The sequence below is a fragment of the Notechis scutatus genome, chromosome 2 (genome assembly GCF_049901735.1).
Source record: "Notechis scutatus isolate UNSWTSFEM ecotype Mainland chromosome 2, rNotScu1.2, whole genome shotgun sequence".
In the NCBI taxonomy this organism is placed as follows: Eukaryota; Metazoa; Chordata; class Lepidosauria; order Squamata; family Elapidae; genus Notechis; species Notechis scutatus.
The window spans coordinates 224405633-224425199 of NC_142010.1; the positions used below are offsets into that span (position 1 = coordinate 224405633).

General features: G+C 34.6%; 1 protein-coding gene across 3 annotated transcripts in view; it reads left to right on the forward strand.

Moving 5' to 3' along the window:
- Nucleotides 1-15754, forward strand: part of CHD1 (chromodomain helicase DNA binding protein 1) — a 64682-nt gene extending 48928 nt beyond the window's left edge. For 2 of the 3 annotated variants that reach the window (XM_026672717.2, XM_087958133.1), the window contains 11 exons: nucleotides 1011-1149; nucleotides 1527-1677; nucleotides 4062-4184; nucleotides 4465-4611; nucleotides 5843-6097; nucleotides 6559-6699; nucleotides 8537-8715; nucleotides 9072-9168; nucleotides 10766-10823; nucleotides 11191-11401; nucleotides 13791-15754. In XM_026672717.2, the coding sequence (XP_026528502.1) occupies nucleotides 1011-1149; nucleotides 1527-1677; nucleotides 4062-4184; nucleotides 4465-4611; nucleotides 5843-6097; nucleotides 6559-6699; nucleotides 8537-8715; nucleotides 9072-9168; nucleotides 10766-10823; nucleotides 11191-11401; nucleotides 13791-14136 (1847 nt within the window). In that variant the 3' untranslated portion in view covers nucleotides 14137-15754. The remainder of the gene's footprint in view (nucleotides 1-1010; nucleotides 1150-1526; nucleotides 1678-4061; nucleotides 4185-4464; nucleotides 4612-5842; nucleotides 6098-6558; nucleotides 6700-8536; nucleotides 8716-9071; nucleotides 9169-10765; nucleotides 10824-11190; nucleotides 11402-13790) is intronic. The other variant, XM_026672726.2, reaches the window with a different exon arrangement.
- The last annotated feature ends 3813 nt before the right edge of the window (nucleotides 15755-19567 follow it).

The window sequence follows — 19567 nt, forward strand, 5'->3', positions numbered from 1 at the left end:
TTAATTTCAGAGTCTGGACATAAGCATTATTTGGAGCCAAGGTGGCACAGTGGTTAGAATGCAGTATTACAGGCTAATTCTGCTGGCTGCCAGCAGTTCAACTCTCGCCAGCTCAAGGTTGACTCAGCCTTCCATCCTTCAGAGGTCAGTAAAATGAGGACCCAGACTGTTGGGGGCAATATGCTGAATCTGTAAACTACTTAGAGAGGGCTATAAAGCACTATGAAGCAGTATATAAGCATAAGTGCTATTGCTATTGTTTTGTACTGTGGTAACTTCGAACAGTCACTGAACAAATAGTCATAACTCAAGTACTACCTGTACACTTAATATTACCAGTATTAGGTAGTACAGTGGTAAGATTTGATATAGGTAGTCCTTAACTTGTAACCATTCCTTTAGTGACTGTCCAAAGTTACACCAGCACTGAAAAAAGTGACTTATGGCCATTTTTCACATTTACAACTGTTGTAGGAACTTCATGGTCATATGATGAAAAATTCAGGCTTTTGACACCTGGCATGTATTTATGACAGATGCACTGTTTTAGGGTCATGTGGTCACAATTTGTAAGCTTCCCAGCTGGCTTCCAATAAGCAAAGTCAATGAGGGAAGCCAGATTCTCTTAACAGCCACACTTAACAACTAGAGTGATTTGCTTAACAATTGTGGCAAAAAAGGTAGTAAAATGCAGCAAAAGGTACTTAACAGTTCCCTTGCTTAGCAACAGAAATTTTGGTTCAATTGTGGTCATAGGTCAAGGACTATATTCATAATTATTGTTTCATTTGTTTTACCTCATATTTTTAAAAGTCAGCATTTCTAGTCACTTTGTTTATATTTTATTCATTATTTATTTTTGAGACATAATTTCATTTAATTGGCTATATCTCCTTGGGTGGTTTTGTATTGAACTGTAGGGCCTTTTGTTTTTTTTCCACATTTTGAAATATTTATATAAAGAGAATAAGAAAGTCTAATACTTTTCCTTTGTTGCTTCTAAATTTAAGGAGGTAGACTTGGAAAAGTTAAAGGCCCAACATTCCGAATATCAGGGGTACAGGTAAATGCAAAATTGGTCATCTCACATGAAGAAGAGCTGGAACCATTGCATAAATCCATTCCTTCAGATCCAGAGGAAAGGAAGAGGTTTGTATGTCCATACTTGTTTCCTTAAGTAGAAATTCTGAAAATCGTAGTCATGCTGGCAAGTGATTTAATTCGCACATTTTATTTTATTGTGGCTGAATTCTGAACTAGCTCCTGAGCTTGTGATCCTATTGCCAATTTGGTGACACTATTAAAGTGACTGTGTATATCACTGCGCCCATGTTAAACATTTTAATGCTCCCCAAATAATCACAGATCATTCATCATCTATCAGTTTTCACAGAACTGTTAATATACAGTGGAGAAATAAGTTTACAATGGTAATAAATGTTTAGTTAAACATGTTCTTTCTGTTTTTTAATGCTTATGTTCTACTCTTAGACATTACTTCTGAAGCATACTCACTTTTTATTTAGATACACCATTCCTTGTCACACTAAGGCTGCTCATTTTGATATGGATTGGGGTAAGGAAGATGATTCCAACCTTCTAATAGGCATTTATGAGTATGGATATGGTAGCTGGGAAATGATAAAAATGGACCCAGATCTCAGCTTGACACACAAGGTAAGTCCTTTTCTATTCATTGAATATAATGTTGCTTGAAAGATTAAAGCTGTTTCTTAGTGGAGTGTTCATAGTTATTTTTTTTGGAACTGTGTAGTGAGAGATTAGCTGGTGCCATACTATCTTAGTTAATTTAATTGGGATTTTATGTTTTTACTGTTTCCATGGTGTCTACAGAAAAAATAAGGAAAATATTGTTATATGGGTTCCTCTTACCTTTTTGCTGCATTTTAATCAGCAAAATATTTCAAAGTCATCAAAACGTAAATATCCTGTCCTCAATAATGCCATCTACATGATTCAGTACATGTCCATAAGAGAAAGTGCCACAAATTGAATGTACATTTTACAGTATAGTACTTTTATATTACTAGTATATATACCAGTATATTACAAGAATGAATAGGAACTTTACATTTAATTCCGTATTGTTCCATTTCATCTGTATATGTAAGTTTTCTTTCTTGGTCATGCAGGAGTATTTGTTTATTGTTCATTTTATCCCATATATCTTATTTTATAACTCAAGGTGATGAAAATATAATATTCCTTCCTCTCCTATTTTCCCCACAAAATTATATCTCAGTGTTTCTATGTATTGCACTATACAGATATATTTATTTATTTATTTATTTGTCAATCGCTTACAAGATAATAGGTATAAGTATAAACATAGTTATGAATACATGAAATGGATACATATAAGAAAAATAAAAAGAATCAATAGGATAGGGGCGGTAGGCACGTTTGTGCACTTATGCACGCCCCCTACAGACCTCTTAGGAAAGGGGTGAGGTCAATAGTAGACAGTCTAAGGTTAAAATTTTTGGGGTTTGGGGAAGAAACCACAGAGTCAGGTAGTGCATTCCAGACATTGACCACTCTGTTGCTGAAATCGTATTTCCTGCAATCAGGTTTGGTGCGATTAACCTTGAGTTTGTATCTATTGTCTGCTCTTGTATTGTTATGGTTGAAGCTGAAGTATTCATTGACAGATAGGACATTGCAATGTATGATTTTATATACTATACTTAGATCAGACCAAAGGCAGCGTAGTTCTAGGTTTTCTAGGTCTAGAATTTCAAGTCTGGTGGCATAAGGTATTCTGCAACAAGTAGAGGAGTGGAGAACTCTTCTTGTGAAATATTTCTGGACTTTCTCAACCATGGTTAATATCAGATACATAATGTGGGTTCCAGACTGATGAGCTGTATTCGAGTATTGGTCTAGCAAATGTTTTGTATGCTCTAGTTAGTAGTGTGATATTACCAGAGAAAAAGCTACGTAGGAGTAGGTTAACAACTCTTAATGCCTTTTTGGCTATGTAGTTACAGTGGGCTCTAGCACTTAGATCATTAGACATGAGTACTCCAAGGTCTTTGACAGAGTTTGGATCATCAACAAGGTCTTGACTATTCAGCTTGTTTTTTTTTTCTGATTTTTTTTTGCCAATATGTAGGACAGAGCATTTATTTGTTGAGATTTGAAGTTGCCATTTGTTTGACCATTCTGATACATAGTCGAGGTCTTTTTGAAGGGTAGCAGTATTGTCTGTGGTGTTGAATAGCTTTACATCATCAGCGAAGAGAACACAGTTGCTCTTAATATGATCACAGAGGTCATTTATGTAGAGTATGAAGAGAGTTGGTCCTAGAACACTGCCTTGGGGGACACCACTGTTGACAGGTACAATTTTGACCATTTGTTGTCTGTTTGATAGGAATGCTTCTATCCAGTTATGCAGGTGTCCAGAGATACCATAAGATTTTAGTTTTAGTAGTAGTTTGTCGTGTACCACTGAATTAAAGGCTTTACAGAAGTCTATGTAGATTGCGTCTATTGCTTTGCCCTGATCGAGTTGTGTAGTCCATATGTTTTTGCAGTGTAAGAGTTGCAGATTACATGATAGTTTTTTTCTGAAACCAACTTGTTTATTAGAGAGTAGGTAGGTTGTTTCTAAGTGGAGGATAATGGATTGGTTAATAATTGATTCCATGACTTTACAGGTGATGCAGCATAAAGAGATCGGTCTGTAATTTTCAACTAGGCTGGGGTCTCCCTTTTTGAAGATGGGGATGACCATGGTTGTGACCATAGTTTTGGCAAGGAGCTGGTCTTGAAAGATTTTTCAAAGATTATGCTTAGAGGTTCGGCTATGGCAGTGGATAGCTTTAATTTAAATAGATCAAAACATTCTACTTTAATGTGAATACATTATATTGTGAGCCTCTCAGAATCAATTTGAAATGGGCAGCATCAGATTTGAACCAAATAAAAAAATATATAAAGATCTATGATGTATTTTCAATTTTAGCTTTTCTGTCCCTATCCATTATATTGCTACTAATATATTCTGAAGAAAATATTTTAAATTGTGCTTTCAGATTCTACCAGATGACCCAGATAAGAAACCCCAAGCCAAACAGTTGCAAACCCGTGCAGACTACCTCATAAAATTATTAAATAAGGACATTGCAAGAAAAGAAGCACAAAGACTTTCTGGAATAGTAAGTAACTTTTGTTGCAGCAAAAACCAGTACGCTCAATGTTCATTTTATATATATGTAATATATCTGTTCACATTGTTTACATTTTGAAATTATCTCTATATCTGTCCAAATAAAGATACGTTAAATCAGGATTTTCCCTGAACAAATTGTTTATGCTTGTTTACTAATTAGCTCTGGTTATGGTTCTTGTTATTTCTAAAATTTAAAACATATAACTCATTGATTTTTAGAAACAATAAGACACTAAAAATACTCACAATGCTTTTCTGATATTTAGGGAGGTTCAAAGAGAAGAAAGATAAGAATGAAAAAGAGCAAGGCCATAAAAGCAATAAAAATGAAAGAGGAATTAAAGAGTGACACATCACCACCACCTTCAGATAAGTCTGATGAAGAGGAGGAAGAAGAAGAAGAAGATAGCAAGGTAAATATATTGAAAATGTTATCTACTAAATTTATTTAGCTTTTTTATTACATTTTATTTAGTCTTTCAAAATGGTATAAAACTGATATCAAAAAACAGGTTCAGGACCTAAATGAAATTTCTAAGATGATTTCTGGTGTATTTGTGTTTTGGATCCCATGGTAAACTAGCTCTCTAAGGCAACAACTTGAAGAATGCAATCAGCATAAAAGTGAAATAAGATGTTTTTGTTAAACCTGTTTTAACAAATGTCTCTTATTAGAAGTCATCACTAAATGGTAGTGGAACATTGCATATATTTAGGATATTTTATTCTTGTGTTTTTGAAAGTGCTTATGACCTCAAAATCATTTAAAATATAGATTTTTAAGAAGATATTTTATTTAGTGCAAAAAACAGTAGTTAAGATTTTTAAATGTTTTTTTACCTCAAAAATGTAACATTATTTAAAGTTTCCTAAGTTAAGAATCAGAAATTGCAGTCTTAGTAATCCCAAGTTTCCTGCTTGTTTTCATTCCTACATTACAAAATAAGATTGAAATTTATTTGTTTCTTAAAGTCTTAAAAAATATGGCTGGGATTTTGATCAAAGAAGGGCCTCTTAACATGGTCAAAATGCAACATTATAATAAAAATATTAAAATATTAAAAGCAGAGACTAAGAAAATATGCAGTTAAGATGATAAATAGTAAAAAAGAATGGAAGAAAAAGTATTAAGATAAAAAGTAGAATGAACTATTAGACATTCAAATTCTAACAGATGTTTTTATTTTTTTACGTTTCCTGTGATTGCTAGGCTGAACAAAAAATAAGCAGTGATTAAACAACTATTTAAAATTGTAATTGTAAACTGTTGCTTGAAAAGATTTTTGTTTTAATGAAATATATTAATAGAAAATAATACAATAAATTGGGAAATGGTAGATACTTTTAAGTATTGTTTCCTTCATCTCTTATTATAAATAGAAACAATTTAAAAGTTAGATTTAAATAGCAAAGAATGTCCAGTGATTTTAACACTCCAAATCCAATCTCTGAGCAATAAGAGATACCAAAAGAAAAGCTAATAACTGACAAGTGGAATAAAATAAGAATGTGTCAGAACTAATGACAAAATTACTAAATAATATCACTGTTTTCCTGCTGTTTCTGATGGATATCACTTGTGTATTTATATGCCAATGAAATGTTTAGATTTTTCATTTCAGCAAATATATTTATATGTTATAGGATGAAATGGTTTCTTTGAAAAATTCAAGTAAGATAAAAATGGAGAAAGAAAATGAAGAACATCTTGATGCAGATATTGCCTTGAAAAAGCAGGCTGATGAAAAAAGAGAAACTAAGGAAAATAAAAAGGAACTAAAAAGGGAGAAAAAAGAAAAAGAGGACAAGAAGGAGATGAAAGAAAAAGATACGAAAGAAAAGAGGGAAAGCAAAGGGAAAGAATACACCCACAAAGAAAAAGAAGTTAAAGAAGAAAAGGTAATTAAGCCCTATTAGATTGCCTGATCTCTTTTATGGACAGGGCTATATTCTAATACTCAAGAGCTAGCCAGTCTTTTCCAGTTATTCACATGTTATGTCAGGAGTTCCACTCCAAATGTATATGGGGCAGGAAAAATAGCAACATTTAATCAAAATGAAATAATGCTAAAGTTTTTTCTTTTCCTTGCGTAAAATATTTTAGTTTAGTTACAGCTTTTGAAACATATTGGCAAATCTATCCCATATTGAGGAGTGAGTAGAACACTCAAATTTGCAACTGAGGTTTTGCACCCCCATTCTATGCTTCACTTGGAGGGGGTGTTCCTCATCGATTCACTCTGAATGAAATCTAGGCAGTTCAGGGTGCTATAGAATAACAAAGCATATGTAAAATGTTGACTGTCCAATATATTTCATTGTTGGCAGCATTTTAAACACTTAATTTTTTTTATTTGTAGACAAATGATTATAAATCTGATAGCAAAGACAAAATAAAGAAAATCCCTTCAGCAGACACACCTCTTCATATAACAGCAAGCAGTGAACCTGTTCCTATATCAGAAGATTCGGAAGAGTTGGATCAGAAAACGTTCAGTATAGTAAGATTATCTTCAGTACTAGCATTGTTATTTGATCATACCACTTAGTTTGTCTTATTGTGAATTATATATGTGCAATCTGTTGTCAGGGGAAAACATCCATATAGAGTTAAATAACTAATGAATTTGGAGCTCTGGCAGATTTTTTAAAAAGTGATGCTTTATCACCAGCAACATCAACTAATATGGGAGCAAAGGAGTGTTGAGAGGTAGAATTTTTCTCAGCAGGCAAAATTTGGCAAAGTTTAGTTGGGCTCTGATGCACCATTGACATCTCCACAAAGTCTCCTTCTACAAAATGGCATTGCTGGCCAAGATGTTGGGTGATTATGACAGACTGACTATCTGTTGTTATTTGATAAATGGATATACTGCTTTTCATATTAGACTTTTAGTTTTTGTACAAGAATTACTTCATGAGGTGGGCTGAGCTGAGAGAGAAAGACTATTCTAAAGTCACCCAGTGAGCTTCCATGACTACAAAGTTGAACTACAAACTTGATCTTCCTAATCCTGGCTTATCACCTTAACCCATGATGGCGAACCTATGATACGTGTGCCGGAAGTGGCACGCAGAGCCATCTCTGCCGGCATGCGAGCCGTCACCCTGGATCAGGTCCACTGCACATGTGCCTCCCGCCAGTCAGCTGATTGTTGGGTATCTGCCGTGCATGCGCATGGGGCGGGGGGGAGTTGCGTGCTCATTGCATTATGGGTGCACTCACACACACACTTTCAGCACGCAACAACGAAAAGGTTAGCCATTGCTGACCTTAACCCTTTAGATCTTTTAGGAGGATAACTGTTGCAGCATTGAATGTTATATTATTCTACCGAACTTTAAATTAGATGCTTGAGAGACTTTAACTATACATTTGCCTGGGATTTGGCCCCATGTGAATTATATGCAGTGTGAATTGCATATGATTGATTTTTAACTAAAATTCCAAAAATGCATTAAACATACATGACTATATTTCTTTAGATCTATGGAACGATTATATTATTAAAAGATCCTTTGCCTTTTACTGATACTACACATATTGAGCATTCTTGGATTTTTGTTTTGTTCTTCATAAATTATAAATAATTGCAAGTGGGCTTTGTAGATGGGTTGATACTCTTTTTGTTTTGATTTCTCATTTGTGTTGCTGGAAAGAGCAAAATTAGATGAGGAAAAGGAATCACACAGGTCAACTTGTGGTAAAAAAGGAACTCATAATTTTACTGAGTTCCTTCTTATCAAACATCCTCTTTACGGCAATCTATACTATGTCAAATATTAATGGCCTAGCCTTTGTATTGTTCCTGTCACAATAGACCATCCCACTTACTAAAGATTATTAAAAGGGCTTTCTGAAGATTAACCATACCTGTAGAAACTGTCAGCATGGGATCTTAGTTGAGATTTCAAAATCATAGGAAAGTTGTAACTACTTATTCATTGTTATGTCAAAAGAATAGAAAGGGAGTTGCACTTAAGAGCATAGTTAATGATCCTATGACACTTTCCCAGTTCAAAATGTGCCCATGACCCTGAAATAATTGGAAAAACTTGATAGAAGTTGCAAAAGGTACTTCTGAAGTTTGTTTGCTTTTTCCATTTTCCAGCATTTCAGTAATGCTGATCTACTTATGCATAGTTAGTTTTAAATATTGATTATTTTAATCTGAACTTTAATATAAAATTGAAAGTTAAATTAATTTGTAATAGCTTTCAATATAAGAGAACGGTGGTAAGTGGAATCTTCTATAAATTTTAGTGTATATGTAAGGATCAACTTGTTTAACAAAACTGAATATTGTTTGTGAATATATGAATATCATTTTTTTACAGTGCAAAGAAAGAATGAGGCCTGTCAAAGCGGCATTAAAACAGCTGGATAGACCAGAGAAAGGACTTTCAGAAAGGGAACAACTAGAACATACTAGACAGTGTCTCATAAAAATTGGAGACCATATAACTGAATGTCTAAAAGAATACACAAATCCTGAACAAATTAAACAGTGGAGAAAGTAAGTAAATACACAGATCTATCGAGCTTTTAGTTGCTTTATCATTAAACAGTTTATAGGATTACCACTAGGTGGAAGTTGATCTCTGTTACACCCGCTACTATGTTAAAGTAATATGTTGGAACCAAGTATTCTCTGGCCAGTTTAAGACTTGTATTTTTGTGCAGATTATTCCATAATTAGCTACCGAGTTCATTTTTTATCTGGAATAAGATAAAAATTTGTCTTTGAATAAGAACATCCAATAAATAAGGCAGTGTTGAATCATAGCTGTAATTTACTGATAGTTGAGAAATATAATCTGTTAAAGGGATTTCATAAAATTAAGACTAAATCTTTTTCTTTTTCAATTTTAGGAATTTGTGGATTTTTGTTTCCAAATTTACTGAATTTGATGCTAGAAAACTACACAAATTGTACAAACATGCAATTAAAAAGCGCCAAGAAACACAGGTGAGAGGAGAGGATTATTAAATTGTTGCAGATAATGCTGCATGGTGTTTTGTTACGAAAATCAAATATAAAAAATGTTTGGACTTCCGGTGGTGTTTTCATTGAGGACGAACCAGAGACTGCAATCGTGCACAGCTTTGATCCATGCTGTTCCCATTAAAGGGCTTCGAACGGGGCTAGAACCACCTTGGAGGGATGGGGAATAAGGGGGAGACCGCCTGTTGGGTTGAGGGGAAATGCATCTCCCCTCCCTGGCTAGATAAACTCCCCCCGAAGAAGGGCTGCAGCACTGGCTAAACACGGCCACCATAAAGACGGAGAGCTATCCGGGACAAAGGTTGTGCAGGAGCAATGAAGAAGCGGACAGTGTGGAGACCAGGGAAACCAGGTGCAATATTTGAATATAAAGGCACCCTGGATTTAAAGTTTTAAGAGACTTGTAAGAAAGATTGGAAAAGTGGCGACCAGAGGGAGTGGGGGAAAAAATTGGACATAAGTGAAAGTGGCTTTGAACTTTTTGAGTTAAATTGAAAGAGGAAGCTTGAAGAAAATATCTGCTTAAATTAGAGTATATTAAATTATATGATATTGGCACTAAACAGGCATAATTAAAAGCTGAACTTGAATGTGCCAAAAAGAAATAATACTTAACAATTGGACTTATTGGATTATTGAAACTTAAAAGCCTTAAAAGGGAAAGGAAAGTGAAAAGAAAAGGTGGAACTTGGACATAACAGACAGCGCCACCTAATGGTAAAGGAAAAATTTCAGTGACTCTTTAAAAAGTGTTTGGTTCTCTAAAAATTGGAACTTGATACAAAGTAAGAAGAACTTTGATACAATAAGATAGAAACCCTGAAAAGTGAAATTAACGTATTATAAAGGAAGAAGAAAGAAGCTTGAACCCTGGGAATGCTAGATGACTTTGAGAAAAATTTAAAACCCAACAAAAAGAACTTAATAATAAAAATATATAAACATTGGACTATTTTGACCCTGGAAAATTGAAACAGGATTTAACAGAAGTGGATGGCTAGAAGCTGGCTAAAATAAACTACTGGACAACCGGACTGGATTTAAATACTGAAGAAAGAGACAAAAAAAAAAACCCTAAAACTGAAAGAGGTGCACAAAAATGGCAGAATTTTGTTTGGAAATAAAATTGGACTTAAGTATAAGGGAAATGATATGTGAAAGAGTGGAACTGTGCAGTATTGCCTTAAAAATATTAGAAATGGCAACGTTGGAGAACAAAGAAGAACAAGGAGATCCAGAAGGGGAGGAGTTGATTAAAAAAAGACCAGCCTCAATGAACAAATGGAGCAATGAACATTAAAAGGGGGGGGAACGTTGCTACAACTTTAAAAGCACAACTATAATGACATGGGAAAATACCCGAGCAAAGCTGAATAACATTACATACATACATACATACATACATACATACATACATACATACATACATACATACACATATGTATGTATGTATGTTGTCTTTTGACCCGGTGCCAATCCACAAACCAGGGATTGGGGATCCCTGATCTAACTGAAAGTTATCAAATGAAACCTAGATAATATTTTATTTAATTTTTTTCAGCAGTATAATGAACAAAATATCAATAGCGGAGTGAACACAACTTTGATTAGAAATCCAGGTAAGCTATTAACTATTATGCTAATTGTTACACAGTATTGTATTATAAGGACATACTCTCCATACTGTTTTCATATTCCAATTTTAAATATCTCTATAAAATGAGAAAATATTTCCATTCCCAGTTTAGTATAACACTATTTAATTTACTTTCCATAAACAAAATGTCATATCAATCAGTATATATTCTGCCCTGAATTTCACAGTTCTCCAATTTTAAAAGTGTAATTTGCATAGAGATGTGTGTATATTTGCATAGAGATGTGTGTATATTGGAAGAAATAATATAATGTTATGTTAAAGATAATTGTTTGCAAGCATTTGCAAATATATAAATTGCTGATGCACTTCTGTTTCCATTTAAGCAGATGTGGAACGATTAAAAGAGAACACAAATCATGATGACAGTAGTAGGGACAGTTATTCCTCTGATAGATACTTATCACAGTATCATGATCATCACAAAGACAGACTTCATGGAGATTCTTACAAAAAAAGTGATTCAAGAAAAAGGCCCTATTCCACTTTCAGCAATGGAAAAGATCATAGAGATTGGGATCACTATAAACAGGATAATAGGTAAGTTGTGTGAAGTTTCTTCTGTCCAGTGCTCCCAAACATTTCATAATTCTTCCTTATCATTAATAAGGTAAGTATGTACTGAGTTCAGAAAATAGATAACATGCCTTGAACAAAAAACATAATGTAGTAGGGAAAGACAGTATGAAAAGGATCAAGACTATGCATCAGACTCCATGAATCTACATGAGCAGAAATTGATTCCCTTCTCACAAACACACACCTTGTGGGAGGAGAGCAGATAAGATGCCAGGAGAAGACAAAACGTGGCAACTATTAGTTTCTGTTCTTATACTTGGCATGTATTCCTCAGTTAACAACCACTTGTTCAGCAATCATTCAAAGTAACAATTTTTGCTGAATGAGTGCTGGTTAAACTGGTACTTGAAGTTCCAATCATCCCAGCACCCGCCATGGTCATGTGATTGTGATCTAGATACAGCCAGTTTGCAATTATGACAGTCATAGTGACCTGTATTCATGTGATTGCATTTATGGCCTTCTCTACCAGCTTCCTACAAGCAAAATCAATGGGGAAGCCAGTAAAGAGAGTCACAAGTTGCTCAGATAAGCCTCTCCCATTCATACACCATCAGCCTCTGTGCACTTGCACCTCACCAGCCACCCAGAAACAACTCCCCCACCCAGAAACAAGCCCTTCCACTTGCTCACATTCTCCCATCCAGCAGTAGCCACCTCAAGCATCACCAGATTTGTAGCTTGCCTCCACAGCTATCTTCACATCCTCACTCTCTCTCCCACCCAGCAGTGGCCACTTGCCTGCTTGCAAGCTACCTGGGATGTGCAACTTCCTGCTGACTTCCTCACTGACTTTGCTTGTTGGAAGGAGGGATGCAGGTATTGCTAATGCTAAGCAATGCAGTCATACGGTGCCTCACTTTTCTGTTATATCACTTAGCAATGGAAATGATGGACCCAATTGTTGTGGAAATTCAATAACATAACAGTAGACTGCATAACAATAGACTTCCAGTACTTATTTTATCCATGTATTTGCATAACATTAGACTTCCTGCATAACAATAGATTTCCAGTGCTTGTTTTATTCACGTATTTATTAAATTTGTATGTTATCCAATTCCCAATGTTGTTGACTCATCCGTGTAACAAAATAAAAAACAGCAAAAATGCTAAAAATAGGCAGCAATGAAAAAAGAGGAAAAACCCATACAAAGCAAAGAAACTTCACTCACAAAAGTTCTAGAAAAAAACCTGGGTCAAATCCCTTCAAAACACCACAAGTCATCCATCCAGGGGAATTCTCAATCCCCAGGGCAGGTGCTTCTACAGAGAAGGCACACTTCTGGAGTCCCAATAGAGAACATTGTTTAGCTGAAGGAACTCAAATTGCTTCATGCCTAGAATTGAACAGGGTTCAGAGACCAGAGCCTGCAGCTGATACATGTTGTCTCACAATTTCAGAAATAAAACTATTGGGAAGGAGTAGTTGGAGGAAATGAATAAAGTGGGCAATACAAGCTACAGGCTACTACTTTTTAACAAGTAAAAATTGGTTGTGGCCTTTGTATCAGTGCAGAAGTATTGGGATGGCTCCATAGGGAGTACATATATTGGTGATAAGCCAGCAGTATTGCCACCTCCCTGTTAAAAAACAATTCCAACAGTTTAGGTGTAAAAGAACAGAGGCTCATGAGTACTTGTGTACAGAGATTTTGTACTGGTACCTGAAAGAAATCTATGTTACACATTTCTTCTGTTCCTATAGAATCTGCCTTTTTATCTGAATTTATCTCCACATGTAATTCTGAGTAATTGACCCAGCATATCCCACTTAGTTTCCTCATTTTCTTTTTGTGATTTTTGTCAGCTCAAGTGGCTGATTAGGTGTGATATTAAATATATGCATATGATAATGTTAAAGGCATCTGTTTTGAAAGGCTAATTATAAAAATAATGAGTATTTAAAGAGAAAATTATATTCTTTTCTAGTACAATCATAGAACAGCTTTCCCCTTGTGAAAATAGTATTTACATACTAACACTAATATTGATTTAAAAATCCTGAGGTCTATAATCACAGGAAAAATTAATCTTGTGCCATTATAGCAGATATCTTGAATAAGGTTGCTTTTCAGCCTTTATCTCTGAAGACTGTCCACACACACACACACACACACACACACACACACGACACACACACAGACTTGGGGGGGATCTTCCCTTCTGTGAGATGGGTGGTTTCTAAATTTGGCAAATACATAAATACTGTAAATGCCACATTTCCAAAAGTGCAGCTTTACTTTTAGAAAGTTGTGAAACCTTTATAAAGAAATTTGGGTTGGAGATTCTAAAGCTATATTATTTTAAGTTAGCTTCCACTATAATAATTATTTTTCTTAATTTTCAGATACTACAATGATAGTAAACACAGAAAATTAGATGATCACAGAAATAGAGATCACAGATTGAATCTGGAAGGAAGTTTTAAAGACAGTCGATCACATTTAGATCACCGGATACATTTAGATCATCGATCCAGTTCAGACTACAGTCATCATAAATCTTCAAGAGATTATAGGTATCACTCAGACTGGCAAATGGACCACAGAGCTTCCAGTAGTGGGCCCAGGTCACCATTAGATCAACGGTCACCTTACGATTCTCGATCTCCTTTAGGACATAGATCTCCTTTTGACCATTCAACAGATCATAAAAGTACACCGGAACATATGTGGAGTAATCGGAAAACATAGCAAAGACTTAACATTTCATGGACTTCTTTTTAGCCATACACAATAAAACTAACACAGTAATTGCCTTACATGACTTGAAAGATGTGGACCGGATGTGCTCTGAGTAGCAGTATTGTTACTACTTTCCAGTATGCTAGTTACATTATCCACACAGAAGAAGAAATATTTTTGTATTTAAAGTTTTAATGCTGCACTGTGCTGCAAATGTTGTGGCACATTTTTTTAAAGAAATAGGAAATGTTTACTTTTTACAGGGACCTCAACACTGCCCAACTTAGACTGGATCTTATTCTGAATTCCTTGTCAATAGTTTTATCCTGAATATAGTTTAAATTATGCTTTTAGATGAGTATTCACATGATAATCTGTGATAGTATTTCAGGAAAGAGGATTTTTTTCAAAGGATGTAATGACCTAGTTCACTTTCCAAAGCGACTTGTTTACGTTATATGCGACCACCTTGCCGCTTTTTCATCACAAGCTTGAATATTTAAATTCTGTACCTATAATTGTAAAATAGTCAGGCATTCTCCAGTTTGATCAGTTGTAATGCCTTTTTACAAAATGACTGTAAATTATTGTAAATTAATTAAATGAGCTTCCCCTCCCCTGACTTTTTCTTTCTAAATTGGTTTGGCTGATCATTTCCTTTAAAAAAAATTTTTAAATAAAGTTCAGATGAAATAATTAGTCAAAATCTAAAGAGGAAAATAACCTGTCTGCCTTTATAAGAAGAAAATTGAATTCTATAGATTGGATTACATGCAAATGAATTTTTATCTCCTGATATTTAACTCAGGTTGGACAATTAGTCCATTATCTCATTTATGTTTATATGCCCCCAAGATGGATTGTCTTAAAAGTATATTCAAAGCTATTCTGAAGCTAAAATGAGCATGTTTATCAGAATAATTTTATTGATTCAGTCATATTTATCTTATGTAATTTTGCATTTCAGCAAATAAAAGCTACACTCTAAAAGTGTAAAGTCCCTGTTACCGATTTGCTTGGGTTAATTATTTAAAAAACCTGTTTTGGTCTAGAAATAAGCAGTTAGGTTCTAACATTGGGTCTCAGAGGCTTATTCATATCCTCAATTATTAGCTTGGCAAAAATGATGGACTTGGCTGCTTTAATTCAGAGTTGTTTATTTGTAAGGAAGTTCTGGGTTAAAAATGCATATAAAAGCTGTTATCAGGATTCTTTTGGGAATTTATAATCTTTATTTCAGCTTAAGAAAGTTATTGTTTAAACTACAATTTCTGTGACATAGCAAAGTCATGCGAGGTTTTTTTCTTATTAGTGTGGTGCAACAAACAGCAACGGATGTTGACATTTTTAAATTGAATGCCTAGCACAGCTACGTGGCTTCTACTTTTTTATCTCTGCCAGCAGATCCCTAGGTAAAAAGAAAACATTGCTTAAAATCAATGCCAGCTCAAATTCATACCCTCCTTTGTTTATATAGCTAAGCAAGCAAAATTGTCTTGCTAAAACCTTGATTTTTCATTATGAAGTTGTTTCTGCTTACACATTGTTTTGTACAAAGCTTGTAAAGTGGTGGTTACATATTTTAAGAGACAATTTTTCTTGTTTGTTGCAGAAAAAAACAAAGCAATAATTTATAAAAATATTTATTACAATATGAACTTTACATTACAGTCCATTTCATTAAGATGTTTGGAGATTTCTTTACACCTATGGGAGAGGTTGTGGTGGAAGAGGCAAGCTTGTGCAAAGTTAATGTCTGCAAGTATTTTTAAATGGGGACAATAAACAAATTCTTATATTTTGTGAATTTGTGACACTAAAAAAACAAGTTTTCTTCACTCATCTGAAAAAGTTGCAAACATGTATTGAGAGATAAAACTATTTTCCCTTAATATAAAATACATTATTTGGAGGTGATACATTGTCTGTTTCAGTCTGTGGAAGACTTGGGACATGTGGATGGAACTGATTACTCTTGTAATATCTGCCTGCAGTGAAACCAGACATAATATATGTTGCAGAGCAGAGCAAATTATTCTTGCTAGTTGTTTCTGCATTTCAGCTGGTTTGTATGCTCATAAAGAAAGTCCTCAAGGGAACTGGAATTCAAAAATGTTGTTTTTCTCCTTACTTCACAAAGAAGTATTTCTGAACAATACTTCCGAACACAATAGTTTTTACAATTATGTTTTTACTTATACCTATTATTTGTAAGCAATTGACAAAAATAAATAAATAAAATAAATAGCTTTCCACAAAAGATACAATAGGAATACTTTAAATGTATTTTTATACAAGATATAATTCTAGAAACTAGGTCTAGCAGCAGTTTTTAAGGAAACCAAATAATTTACATAAAACAATGTATTCTCATAATACCTTGTTATTGAACAGTTATTTTAAAATGTTTATTACAAAAATATTGTAAATTATAAACAGCTTAATACATGTCATTTGTATTTGGATTATGTGGTAACCTATATTAACAATTGGTTACTTGCAAAGTTTTTGGGGAAAAAATGCAGGGATCTAGGTATTAAATTTCGTTATATGTGGATATATAAGCCCAAGTGAAAATGAGATGCTAATGAATAAAATTTAAATAATGTTGAAACCAGGGAAGGAAACACTGGATGGGAATCATAATCTTTATATGCATAAATTATCTTAACATTTTTCAAAGTGTGCTACTTGGTTTTGCAATTTATGAAGCATCTAAGATAATGACCAACAGAATTAAGTTGTATCTAGGTAAATCTTGGTACTGTACTGCAACTTAAATTCACCCTATTTAGACATCTTTTATGGCTATCCATCCTCTGGTAATGCTGTTTAATGTCTGTTTTTATGAGCCATGGCGGTGCAGTGGTTAGAATGCAATATTGCAGGCTACTTCTGCTGGCTGCCTGCAGTTTGGCAGTCCAACTCACCAGGCTTAAGGTTGATTCAGCCTTCCATCCTTCCAAGGTGGGTAAAATGAGGACCCAGATTGTTGGGGGCAGTAGGCTAACTGTGTAAACTGCTTAGAGGGCTGTAAAGCACTGTAGTGGTATATAAGTCTTAAGTGCTATTGCTATTGCAATGTTTGTCGAACCATGAAGGCAACTGATGGGACTTGAAAAATTGAATACTGAGTTTACTGATCGATGAATATCTATATACCACTAACATTTATCATGTCCTTTTTCTGGGCAAAACAGTGCATCATAGGGCAACAATTTTTGAACCAAGATACCTAACATGGTTTGATTTTACAGAATGCATCCAGAAGTCCTGGCTCCAGAACTCCCAAGGGATTGAAATTTTAGAAAGTTGTGGTTGCTTCAATGCTACTGGCTGTTGCTGGACATCTTTAATAATTGCTGGGCTGTTTAAATATTTTTAATGTAATAATTGACTAGTTTTGGTTGCCAGATGAAGGCATTGAAGATGCATGAATCTTTTTATGCATCTACCAGTCATAAGACACCAGGGTAGCTTGCAGAAAAGATCCACAAGAGATGGCAAACCTACATACATTTCTTTAAAATGGCTTGCCTAATACTGAAATATTTTTATGAATTAAGCTAGAGGCTACTTAGAAAAATATGGCATTTTTAATAAGCAGAGACTCTTCTAAATACAATGACCTTAAATAATATACTGTATCAAGCAGACCTGCAACATAATGGGTAAAGAACATTGTATTGCATGTACATGCTTTAGAATCAAAGATGGTGAAATAATTTCTAATATTAATACCTTGATCCCATCATTTATCACAATACATAAACATTGGAAGTAACTCGTGGTTGATCACAGGAACTACACATGAGGCAACTGTTGATCTTGGACACAACAGTGTTTTGATTCAGAAGATGTCTATGAACCCCAGCCTTGGTGTTGACAATACAACACCGAAGTTTTGTAATGGCAAAGGTAACGTGAGAAAAGGCCTTCATAAAGCAACTTTTCATTGCTGCATTGCAGCCCATGCATGGACCCGCATATTTCTGTAGAATGTTCTCTATTGATAGGAAATATTGGAGGATTTTTGAGTTTAATGCATCAGATGATCTTGTAAGATGAGACAAATAGCCAATCAGATACGATGTTGGTATTGATTTTCCTAAAAGGAAAGGAGCTACGATCACAGAATTACATACCTTAGTTCTGGTTTTGATCTTTCCAAATCATACTTGATTTTAATCAATTAAGGAATGCTACTAGAAGAGAGTAGTGACTTCCATTTTCTTTTGAAGCTGTCCTTGCGCTATGCAGAGCTAGAAAAATGTCAAGCGGAATTCTAGACTTGGAGAAGAAAGATTTCCTCCAAAGAAAAGACTGGGTTTTTAAAATCAATATATAATAGTATTTCCGATATGCAGAAAGCAACTCATAACTCTGCTCACAAAAATCAGCTCTGAAGGGCTAGATTCAATCATTTGCCCTTCAGAGCTGATGCTAGTGGGCAGAGCCACGAGTTGTTTTCTACTTATCAGAAATATTGAGCATCACATTGATTCATTCAACTTGCAATAGTTTTGGTGAGGAAAACCTATTAGTTGCAAAATTCCATTGAGTACTTTGAACTAGGCTTTGGGTAAGAGCTTTTTGGGGACTTGGAACAATTCAGAGGTTGCTTGCCCAACCCAAGGCAAGAAGTCTAGCTCTCGTTAATTAGTTTGCAAAACACCAAAATGGTCAATCTTGCAGGCATACTCATTTGAATGAACATTAAGCACATGTAGAAGGATGAAACGTACTTAACCTAAGAGAAAGCTGCAAGTTTTGGAACCTTTGAAAAAGTTCCAATAACTTGAAAACCACAATCAGACAGTCCTGTCAAATTAGAGACAGGTTCAGACATTTTTGTGTAAAGGAAATTCTTATGGTAAAGTTTTGTTAAAAAAAAATTATTATACCATTAGAAAGTGAACTCTTGGCTCGTTACTGCTTATTGGCTATAAAAATGACAATTTTCATTAGGACAAAACCAACATTTTAACACACTACAGAAAGTGATATCCTTTAACACTTGCTTCAAGGGCACAATTCAAGCAAATATTTTGAGCAGTTTCTTTAAGCATCATTCAGCTAAAGTTCACCATTGGTTAAATTTTGTCCTAAGACACAGTGATCCCTAAAGCCCCTTGAAAAGAATTAGTTCATTACACTGGGTGCTCCTTACCATCCTTGTCTAAGACCCCAGGCAATTTATTTCTTCAAAGGATTTAATCTGTGTGATTGTTTGATAAGACTCTCCACCGTCCACTCCCCATAAACACCTTCTGCAGAGCTCTTCCAACATTGGCATTAATCCTGCAATTAGTAAATGGACTTGCCAATCACGGTTGAATCCATGCCTCTCCCACTCATCCTGATTTTTATGGAAGAAGGTAGTTGATATTTGCAGACACAGCGTCTGGCAAAACCATTACATTATTCATGAAGCTTCACT